A 12,072-nucleotide genomic window follows, 5' to 3' on the forward strand; every position below is an offset into this window, starting at 1 on the left:
CTGAAAATTGGCTTGGGCAGGAAGGTGCGTAAGTGCCCGGTATAGAAGTGGTTAAAAAAACAAGGGCGGAAGATTTAAAAGCTGGAAAGATGAAAAAAATGACTGAAGTTCCACTTTAAAGTGGATGCAAACCCAAATTTTCTTATTTATTTTTTGCTGTCACAATGTAGAGTATAAGATTTCCTATCATCTGTGACCAGTCTTGCCACAAAGAGTTAATCCAGCTCTGAGCAATCCTCTTTTATTTTTTCAGTGAGATAAACGGACAAACAGGAGAAAACTTTTGTCCGTTCTTCCCCCTTGCTGTGAATGACAGGTTATTTACATATCTCATGCACTAGCCTGAGACAGGCATTATTTTTTAATTCCCACCCCCACTCCTTTTCTGAAGTCATGCGGTTGCTTTTCTGGATTTTGACTGGATGTTAGTGATCATAGCAGAATTTAGTGTAAGGGGAGTGTAGAGGTGGGCAGGGAGTCTACTGACATCACGACTCCACCCACCGAGCTCCAGACAACAGACCCACTCACAGAATCTGCAGTTTTTCAGTTCTTATAACAGACAGAGGGGAGACAATTGACAGGTAAGGATACATGCAGGAGGCATCTATATCCTTATAGATCAGCACTATGGCAGGAGTTTAGAAAGGATAAGCGTGGGTTTACATCCACTTTAAGCTTGAGAAATATGCAGTTCATTGGTCAAATCAAAAATATTTCAGCAACCTTAATGCCGCGTACACATGATCGGACATTTCGACAACAAAACCGTGGATTTTTTCAGACGGATTGTTCGCTCAAACTTGTCTGGCATACACACGGTCACACAAATGTTGTCGGAAATTCCGACCGTCAAGAACGCGGTGACGTACAAACCCTACGACGAGCCGAAAAAAAATTAAGCTTCATGATTCCGAGCATGCGTCGAATAGATTCTGAGCATGCGTAGGATCTTTGTGCGTCGGAATTGCATACAGACGATCGGAATTTCCGACAAGAACTTTTGTTGTCAAAAAAATTGAGAACCAGCTCTCAAACATTTGTTGTCGGAAATTCCGACAGCAAATGTCCGATGGAGCATATCCACGGTTGGAATATCCGACCAAAAGCTCATATCGAACATTTGTTGTCGAAAAATCTGACCGTGTGTACGCGGCATTAGGCTTCATGCAAACTGGCTTAAAAATTGCTGCTTCTACAGGAGTTTTGTGTTCTGCCTCTAGAAGCAGCTCAATGTAATCCTGTGTGTCCATTCACATCAAGAGGATTTGTGCCCATTCTTCTTTGCAAAATAGCTCAAGCGCTGTCAGATTGAATGGAGAACGTCTGTGAACAGCAATTTTCAAGTCTTTCCATAGATTCTCATATGGATTTAGGTCTGGACTTTGACTGGGCCATTATAACACATGAATATGCTTCGATCTAAACCATTCCATTGTAGCTCTGGCTGTTATGTTTAGGGTCGTTATTCTGTTGAAAGGTGAACCTCTGCCCCAGTCTCAATTCTTTTGCAGACCCTGCTTTAAACTTCCACATAACTTTATCCCTGACCTGTCTGGTGAGTTCCTTGGCCTTCATGATGCTGTTTGTTCATTAAGGTTCTCTAACAAACCTCTGAGGGCTTCATAGAACAGCTATATTTATACTGAGATTAAATTACACACAGGTGTAATTACAAATTAGGTGACTTCTAAAGGCAATTGGTTCTACTAGATTTTAGTTTAGTATCAAAATAAAGGGGGTTGAATACAAATGCACGCCACAGTTTTTAGATACTCATTTGTAAACATTTTTGAAAAACATTTATTATTTTCCTTCCACTTCATGACAAAATGTGGAAAATTTCAAGAGGTATGAATACTTTTACAGGGCACTGTGGACCCCCCCCCCCACTACAGACCCCTCTCCGTCAGTATAGACCCCCCTCCCTTAGTACAGTCCTCTCTCATCATTACAGACCCCCCCCCCCGTGCAGATCCCCCTTTCCACTTGTGCGAATAGGAAGGTGGAGGGGCACTTTGGGAGAGAAGAGGGTCTGTGCTCTTGTGGGGGCTTGGATTTCAAATCCAACCCTCACTATAGGACCTTCCTCTCTCCTCCCATAGTGCCCACCCAGCACATGTCCGCTTAACCCCCTCTTATTTTAACTTGCCCCACTTCCTGGTCACTGTCTCCCTCCGCTGTCCATTTATTGTACAGGCCACATACTATGTTTCTCTAAAAATAAGCCCGGGTCTTCTATTAATATCGGGGTAGGGCTTGCCATTTAATCCCCAGTGTGAACAGAGTAAACATGCTTATAAACTGCTAGAATCCTTGCTATGACAGTAGAATATAATGTAAAAGGTATGCGTTTCTGTAATCTAAGTGTGTCACATACCTTCTTATAGCGCCGCTTGACGCTTCCGTGACCCAACTGAATAGTCTTCCCCAGCACAAGCACTGCAGAGGGAGGGGGGCCCGCGATCCCCCGCTGACAGCTGGCAGAAGAGGAGAGCAGCAAGGAAAGGCTAAACGCGGCGCTTCCATGGTCCGCCTGAGCTCCCTTACCCACTCTGAGCTTTGCAGAGGGAGGGGGCCCCAGATCCCCCATTGACAGCTGGCAGAAGAGGAGAACAGCAGGGATCAGCTGAGCGTGGTTCGGCGCTTCCATGGCCCACCTGAGCTCTCTTACCTGCTCCAAGCTTTGCAGGGGGTGGTCAAAATCCCCCACTTACAGCTGGGAGAAGAGTAGGAGAGCATCAGGAGGTCAGCTAAATGCTAAGCAGCGCTATAAGAAGGTATTTTACTCAATTATATTACAGAAACACACAACTTTTACATGTAATAGGATTGTAGCAGTTTACAACCACTTTAAACTAGGGCTTATTTTCGGGGTAGGTCTTACTTTTGGGGGGAACACGGTATCAGCACAGAACCTGCACATCCTTCTGTGTAGATGTTAACAGCGAGGAGGGGAACCAGCTTCTGTATGCTCAGCTTTGTGAGACAGGAAGACAGCCGACGAGATACGCAGATCAGTGTAAGTGGAGCATGTTAGCGGTGCCACTGCCCACAGGTATCACCCCTCTAGCAGCTGTCACTCAGGTGTGGTCCGCACCCCCAGCACCCCCCTAGCGATGCCACTGAAGCAAGCCATGGATGACGTGATTTTATTTTACTGCAACCCGCTTTCTTCCCCATTAACACAGTCAGAACACTGCAATGTATTCGCATGCTGGTTGTACTCGATTGATGGATCGACTTCAGACTTCGACCAGACTGCTCATAGATGCAGTGAATCTTAGGCCAGTCTCTGCCTGAACCAGTCGAAGTTCGATCCATCTATGGCTGGCTTTAGTCTATTTGTTTGCCAACCATGAAACAGAGGCTACAAATGAAAACTTCACAATGGCTATTCAAAGCACTAGTCATTCCTAATATGCTTAACACTAGTACAAGAAATAAGCTATTAGTAGCTGCACTCTCTCAATCAACATTAAGAATTTTTAATTCTGATGCTGCTATTGTTCGTTAATAGATATTATATATAAGTATATAATATTTATTTGTTTTAAGGACACTTCACACTAGAATCACACAGGAATGCAACCTGGTTTCCAAGCCTAGGAAAATTATGTCATACATCCCAGGAGGCTTCAGGAGGAGAAGAGAGGTTTTCCTTAGCCAAGCCCCCCTACTGTCTGCATGAGCTAAATGCATATGGATTCCAGAAAGTAAATGCTAAATAAATCATCTGCCCTTACTCAAGATGGTCACAGCTAGAAATACTAGAGGGTGTTTTTCAAAGTGATTTCTCAGTTAAAAAAAAAAAAAAAAATGAATAGATGTGTAAGTTTGCTTTGATTATTAAATGAATTAATTAAATTAAATTAAAATGAATTAAAATAGCGTTTTTAGTTAGTGGTGCTCAGTTGCAGTGTAGTGGCGCTTTAACTACTTGCCTACCGAGGCAAATCTGACATTTCTCTCCTACATGTAAAAATCATAATTATTTTGCTAGAAAATTACTCAGAACCCCCAAACATACGCATATATATATATATTTTAAGCAGAGGGCCTAAAGAATAAAATGGTGGATGTTGCAATTTTTTTTAATCACACAGTATTTACAAAGCAATTTTTCAAATGCAATTTTAATTATTTTTTTTATAAATTAATTTTAATGCAAAAAAAAAAAAAAAACACAATATATAACCCAATTTTTCCATAAGGTATAAAAGATGATGTTACGCCAAGCAAATAGATACCCAACATGTAACGCTCGTGGAATGGCACCAAACTATGGTACTTAAACACCTCCAAAAGGTGCTTTAATTTTTTTTACAGGTTACCAGTTTAAAGTCTAGCGCTAGAATTATAGCTCTCGCTATAATGTTTGCGGCGATACCTCAAATGTGTAATGTGAACACCATTTACATATGCAAGAGCGACCTATGTATATGTTTACCACTGCATGTGAGCACAGGGGGGTGAAGGCACGTTTTCTTTTTTATTATTACACTATCCCTTTAATTATTATTTTTTTTGGCACTTTTATTCCTATCACAAGAAACGTAAACATCCCTTGTGATAGAAAGGGCATGTCAGATCCTCTGTATCTCCTTTACCCTGGAAAGCATGAGATCAAAAAAATCTCCGATCTCTCTGCTTTGCAAAAAAAAAAGGCAGTGTGTCCGTCTATGGTAACCTGGCGGCAGCCCCAGATCGGATACTGGGCTCCTTGATCACACAGGGGAGCCCAGAGAGGAGCCGGTGGGCAGCAGGGAGGAGACCCTTCTGCTGCCTGAAAAGGCAATTCATCAGCTAATCAGCCACTAGGATAGCTTTCACATGACATGGAAATGCTAGCTGAAAAAAAGATACTGGGATGATGCCTGTAGCTGCAGGCATCATTCTGGTACAACCACTAAAAGGACGATATGATGGCTACAGGTAGGAAATCACATTCTGGCTTATTTGAGGAAAATAAAGTATAAGTTACAACAAAGGCAACTCAAACCATCTATTACACAGTACCTTGTTCTAAGAGTTGGGCTAAGGTTGATGAACGGAAGCCAGCAGGGATTGTACCCATAGTGGTCAGGGCATCAGTGGCACTCATCTGAAAAAGAAAAACAATTAGGCATATGCACATCATACCAAGCCAATATCAAAGTAATTATTTTTGTGAATGATACCATAAGCAGGATCCAGTTGGTCACCTACCTCCTGTGTCCTCTTGAAGGCACTCAGCTGTGAAGTGGTATCAGTTTCAGGTCTAATAATGAGAAGTATTTGATCAATTATAGCACATCATATAGGGCACTTTAAATTACATCTAGATAAGATTGTCAGGCAGATAATGTAAATAATTATGCTACATTAAAAAATAATATAAAACTTCACAGGATCTATGTACACCCTCACTAATCGATTGATCGTACCACTGCGCCAAAAATAGAATACCATCTACTAGCTGTTACTTAATATAGTGAGTATAGAACAAAAAACAGCAAATCTACCACAGCAAAAGAGGTAAATTGCGGCGCTAGCACATATTATGTGATGGAAAAGTGCAAATACAAATATCAAAGTCCAATATAAGTAAATCCATCATTGGAACAGCATATAAGTCCATGCAGAATCCCAATTGGAAGATATTCACCCCGCACCACGTGTCACAGCTCCCTCATGAGATGTACACTCACCAGCGGGAATTTCCTTGCACTCTCATGCTTGGCAATAAGGCATTGTACCCCTCGGGGTTGGGGGGCAAATCCAACGTCTCCTCCAATCTCATGGGACAATGTATCCCTCCCGTGTATATAAGATACCAAAGGACACTCCAATAGTGCAAATAACGTCTGATAACATGTATTTAAAACACCATAAAACAGATTCACAGGTAATTGCACTCACATTTATTCAAGCTATGACTCGAATTTGGTATATCATAGCTGCAGCAGGTCCAAGGCCAACAGCTTTGTGTCCCACCCCTGGGTTAGAGTTAGAGCATTTTTCCAGCTGAAAAACTCCTCTCAAAATCCACTAGTTCTGGGGGGTTTTTCCAGCTAGAAAACTCCCCTGCCAAAAACTGCTGATAAAACCCCTTTCACACTGGGGCGGTGGGAGCGTCGCCGGTAAAGCGCCACTATTATTAGCAGCGAATTACAGTCATTTTTTGCGGCGCTATTCAGGGCTGCCCATTGATTTCAATGGGTAGGGGCGCTTTAGGAGCTGTGTATTCACCGCTCCTACAGCACCTCAAAGATGCGGCTAGGAGGACTTTTTTTTACCGTCCCACCACCTTTCAAAAATGGAGGAATGAGAGGCAGGCTGCCCCCTATGGGGACCCCCAGGTATGACAAAAAGACACTCAGTGAGCTAAACCACATGAAAACAATGAAGGGAAACCTCCCGGAGATGCACTGAGGCAGGACAAATATGTGAGAACAATGACCAGAGTGAGATTAAAAGAAGAGACCACCTTAGGGAGAAAATAAGCCATAGGACTTTTCCCTTGCTTTCTAGATATCTTTTGTAAACTACAAAGCAACAATCCTCTTTGTAAAGAAGATGAGCAAAGGGGAAGGGTTTGTATCCCAAACTAAAAGAGCAGCCTAGGAAGGCAATGTTGCTCCTCCATAGATACAGAGTAGTGAACAAGATTTATCATCCTAGGACAAGAAGTGTCTTATTGGCAGAATCATAAGGTGCAAATAAAGGAAAACAAAGCCTGATACAAATGCAGTCACCACATCCAAAGGCTGGTAATCTGTAATATATCATTCTTTGCTGTTGTTGTTGGGCTTGGACAGGGCTGGACTGGGACAAAAATTTGGCCCTGGACTTCATCCAGACCGGCCCACTTTAATTCAATAAAATGCTGCCCCTGCCCCCCGAAAAATCACGCCCACCAAAAGGCACCTACATCCATTATTGTATATCATGAGAGGGTGAGAGAGAGGGGAATGAGAGAGAGAGAGTGAGGGTTGAGGGAAAGGGGGCGAGAGGGGGTGGGTGAGAGAGGGGGGTGAGTGTATGAAAAAGAGAGTAAGTGTAAAAGAGAGGGGGTGAGTGTAGGACCCCTTTTTACACTGAGGCGTTTTTTAGGCACTTTTGGGCTAAAAATAGCGCCTGTAAAGCGACTGAAAAACGCTTCCGCTGCAGTCCCAGTGTGAAAGCCTGAGTGCTTGCACACTGGGGTGCTGCCAGGATGTTAGAAAAAGTCCTCCAAGTAGCATCTCTGTTTTAAAAAACGGCCCACTGAGCCATCGGCCCACCGGGAAACTCCCTGTAGTCCCTATGGCCAGTCCATCCCTGGGCTTGCATATGATTTATGAAGCTTTACTTCTAAGGAAGAAATTTGAATTTCAATGTTTCTGCCACTTTACTCTTTGGACAAAAGAAAAGCTTTATCCATGTTATTTGATAGTGTATAAGCTTACTTGGAACATTCTGCAAGGGGGAGCAAAGTAAACTGTTGGACAGCAAATTGTGAATATTAATTACAATAATCAGTTCACCTATTTTTACTATCAGTAGCTTCTTCAGCTGCTTCTTCCTCCTCCTCCTCCTCTTCGCTTTCCCCCTCATTAGGATCAGGGCTGTGATTGTCTATAATCTGTCAGTTAAGAAATAATGAAACAAAATAATAAATGTGGTATTAAGGCGATCCATGAGTTTTGTAAACTATTTCTTACTAAAACCAGTGAATTCACCCACTCACCCAATTCCCGGCCCATCACTTTTTTCAAGTGCCCCGACAGCAGGCAGTTTGCTATGGGGGCACCCAAGCGGAGCCGCAGCTCTGTGTGTCCTTTTAGACGCAGAGCCTCTGTTCGGCCCGCCCCTTCTCTCTCCTCAATGGCTCACAGGCTTTGATTGACAGCAGCAGGAGCCAATTGTGCTACTGTAGTGTCTTAGCCAATCGGCAGGGAGAGTCCTTGACAGCCAAATGTCTAGTGCAACATCGCTGGATCAAGATTGGCTCAGGTAAGTATTAGGGTGGCTGCTGCACACACAAGGTTTTTCATCTTAATGCATAGAATGCCTTTGCAACCACTTTAAAGTAGCACATGGTCATGAAGGGGGTAAAAAAGTGAAAAAGTGGTTATTACTCATATTTTTGATGCCTAAAACATCCAAGTCCTGGTTTTTGTATACTCTTTTACACTCCGAGAAGACACTTTGTGCTCCCTAATTTTTTAACAAGCGGGTAGAGTTGTGACTCATGATACACATCTGAATGGCTGGCTGGTACTTTTTGATGTTTTGTCAGTTGGTTCATGCAAGCCTAAATAACCTTCAACAAGCAACAAGTATCCAATGTTTGATAGCCATGAACATTCGTCTTTTTATAGATTTCAGATCAACATCCTCCACCCCTGAATAAGACTTTAAAGTTGAAACACGTTAGGCTTCATATGAATAACTATGTCAAAATTACGGCCACAAAATATTATCAGCTGAAATAAAATTGTTGATTTTAATGTTTTTGATGTCTAAAAAATCTCAGTGAAGAAGCTCATAGCATAAAATTGTATCTTTATTTAAAACCCCAAATAATAAAATGATATATTTACAAAGGCAGTGCTGCAGCCAGCACTAAGAATACTCAGCATTCACTTTTGTATGGGCACCTTACCATGTCCTAAATCCTGTGTCAGTGCGTGCAGCCATTTTTTTCCAGCGCGTTTCGTTATTTGATGACGTTCATGATGAAGGTATGCATTAAAAGAGGGAAGCTCTGTGACATTACATACACACTAACACAGGATTTAGGAAGTGGAGTGGTGACCTACACAAAAGTGAATGCCAATTGTTCGTAGTGCTTTTTTTTTTATATAGTAAAATGGCCCCCCTCACCCCTTTTATTTTTGCACTTTAACCACTTAAGACCCGGACCAATCTGCAGGTAAAGGACCTGGCCCCTTTTTGCGATTCGGCTATGCATCGATTTAACTGACAATTGCGGTATTGGTGGTATTTGATCACCTCTGCTGTTTTTATTTTTTTTGTTTTTATTTTTTGCGCTATAAACAAAAATAGAGCAACAATTTTAAAAAAATATCCAATATTTTTAACTTTTTGCTATAATAAATATCCCCCAAAATATATAAAAAAAAAATAAAAAGATGTCCTCAGTTTTGGCCGATATGTATTCTTCTACATCTTTTTGGTAAAAAAAAAAAAAAAAATTGATTGATTTGCGCAAAATTTATAGTGTTTACAAAATAGGGGATAGTTTTATGGCATTTTTATTAATAATTTATTTTTTACTACAAATGGAGGCGATCAGCGATTTTTTTCGTGACTGCGACATTATAGCGGACACATTGGACACTTTTGACACATTTTTGGGACCATTGTCATTTTCACAGCGAAAAGTGCTATAAAAATGCACTAATTACTGTGAAAATGACACTGGCAGTGAAGGGGTTAACCAGGAGGGGGCGCTGTAGGGGTTAAGTGTGTAGTAAGGGAGTGTTCTTACTGTGGGGGGGCGTGGCTGTGCGTGTGACGTCACTGATCGTCGTTCCCCAACACAGGGAACAGACAAGCACTGACAGCCACACTAGGAAGAACGGGGAAGGTTTGTTTACACTCACCTCTCCCCGTTCTTCCTCTCTGTGAACCCGTTCGCGACCCACGGCTGGGCATCTTTACGTCCATGTGCCCAGCCGTGCCATTCTGCCGACGTAAATAGTAAATAGTCGTGCGGCGGTCCTTAACCGGTTAATACGTTTATTTGCTTATAGCAGTGGTTCTCAACACTTGTCCTCAGGACCCACTTACAGGCCAGGTTTGCAAGATAACTGAAATAAATCACAGGTGATATCATTTGCTGCTCAGTGATTGCAGTATTCTAGTCTGAATCTTCCCAAGGTAATACTTAAAATCTGGCCTGTTAGTGGGTCCTGGGGACCGGAGTTGAGCTTATAGGTAGTGGATACATTTTTTTGTACCAATGTATTTGTCGAATCATTTATCACTCTTATATACTGCAGATATGACAACATCAAGGCAACAACTCCAAAGAATACAGTTAATGACTTACCTTCAAGTAGGTCTTTGGTACAAGACCCCTGATTCCCTTTGAGTTCTGAGCCACCCACCAACCATCGGGCTTCTTTTCTAGAATCTGCAATACTTCTCCTTTCTGAAAACCCACAAAAAACAAAAGATGTATTAGCCACTGCAGGAAACTGGGGACTGTGTGTGCTTGGGGAAGGACACAGGGAAAGAATGATGTGTGTGCGCTGGAAGTGAGATACTGGGTAAAGACCGATGTGTGCGCTGGAAGTGAGATATTGGGTAAAGACCGATGTGTGCGCTGGAAGTGAGATATTGGGTAAAGACCGATGTGTGCGCTGGAAGTGAGTTACTGGGTAAAGACTGATGTGTGCGCTGGAAGTGAGATACTGGATAAAGACCGATGTGTGCGCCTGGAAGTGAGATACTGGGTAAAGACTGATGTGTGCGCTGGAAGTGAGATACTGGGTAAAGACCGATGTGTGCGCTGGAAGTGAGATACTGGGTAAAGACCGATGTGTGCGCTGGAAGTGAAATACTGGGTAAAGACCGATGTGTGCGCTGGAAGTGAGATACTGGATAAAGACTGATGTGTGCGCTGGAAGTGAGATACTGGATAAAGACCGATGTGTGCGCTGGAAGTGAGATACTGGATAAAGACCGATGTGTGCGCTGGAAGTGAGATACTGGGTAAAGACCGATGTGTGCGCTGGAAGTGAGATACTGGGTAAAGACCGATGTGTGCGCTGGAAGTGGGATCTTACCGGGCAAAGACCAATTTGTGCGCTGGGGGTGGGAGTTCAGTGCGAAAGCAAGCTGGGGGTGTCTTGGACAAGCAGCACAGCTACTGCATTGGATTACAAGCCCAGAATAAGTCGTCTGGTTGGGGAGTGTGCATTAACAAGTCCCTACATACAGTATTGCATTTTAACTTTTTTGCTGTTTGACTTGAGTTCAGCTTGGAGAGTGGCAGTAATACAGGCATTGCCTTTATTTAATATCAATAATAATGGTAATAATATTGATTAGTTTATGCACAAGCTTCTAAAGCACAACCATAGTAATACCATAGAAACTAGGAATAGGGATTTCATTGTATTTTTTAAACATTTTGGCTCAATAACCTGCACTATAAATTAAAGTGACATTACCTTAGCTTACTTTTTTTAAAATGTAAATTATACACCTGTCATACTTACCCGCTTTGTGCAATGGTTTTGGACAGAGCAGCCACGGGCCTACTTTTCTCAGGTCCCCCACCGGGACTCCTGGCTCCTCTACCCTGCCACGTGCCTGCATAGAAAGCCACTTTCTATGGGTACATCCGTGCAGGCTTGCTCCCAAGTGTCCTGGTCTGAGTCTTTTGTCATTTTGCGCGCATGTAAAAATCAGCTCTTTTTTGTATAATAATAATTAAAACCCCCCAGAATTTTATATATTTTCTGAAAGCAGAGGGCCAGGAAAAAAAAAGATAGTAGTTGGAACTTTATGTTGCACAATGTAGGCAGGAGATTGGAAGGCTAGAGATAGAATTTAATGGCTAATGTCCAGTCAAACGTTTAAGAAATTACAAAATAATTTTATTACAAGGTAAGAAAAATTATTCGCATATTCATAGAATAAAATATTTAGTCATGACAACCATGAGATAGCTAATTATTCAACATCCTAATGTTACCCGGTAGAATATCAAACCATCCACAATATATTGATTTTAAGTTGCTTAACATGTTGTTTCGCAGATTTTTCATATCAACTGCTTCTTCAGGAGCAAGATGCTTACCCCGACTTGTTCATTCCCCGTCTTAGTTGGGGTAGGCGGTACACTTTGTGGGGGTGGGTCAGCCACGCCCTGTGACCTCTGGGAACCCGCCTTCTGACCTTTGACCTCTGGGGGAGGTCCCTATTCCAATTTCTGAGTCCTAGCCATATTCTGGGAAACCCTAAGCCGAACCACATTATATCATCCTGGTATAACCCCCGAACGCCGCCTCGTTAATCGCGCGATAAAAAAATTGGCGGCGTTAACATGGGTTTGTGTTAACGCCGTTAATA

The 12,072-nt window shown here is 42.4% G+C and overlaps 1 protein-coding gene across 3 annotated transcripts in view; it reads right to left on the bottom strand.

Annotated features, from left to right (window-relative positions):
* Positions 1-12,072, bottom strand: part of NPHP1 (nephrocystin 1) — a 119,718-nt gene that overhangs the window by 44,134 nt on the left and 63,512 nt on the right. For all 3 annotated transcript variants that reach the window (XM_040351110.1, XM_040351112.1, XM_040351111.1), the window contains exons 7-10: positions 10,043-10,144; positions 7,509-7,606; positions 5,209-5,260; positions 5,020-5,104 (exon numbers count right to left, since the gene is read on the bottom strand). In XM_040351110.1, the coding sequence (XP_040207044.1) occupies positions 5,020-5,104; positions 5,209-5,260; positions 7,509-7,606; positions 10,043-10,144 (337 nt within the window). The remainder of the gene's footprint in view (positions 1-5,019; positions 5,105-5,208; positions 5,261-7,508; positions 7,607-10,042; positions 10,145-12,072) is intronic.

This window comes from Rana temporaria, chromosome 4 (genome assembly GCF_905171775.1).
Source record: "Rana temporaria chromosome 4, aRanTem1.1, whole genome shotgun sequence".
Classification (NCBI taxonomy): domain Eukaryota; kingdom Metazoa; phylum Chordata; class Amphibia; order Anura; family Ranidae; genus Rana; species Rana temporaria.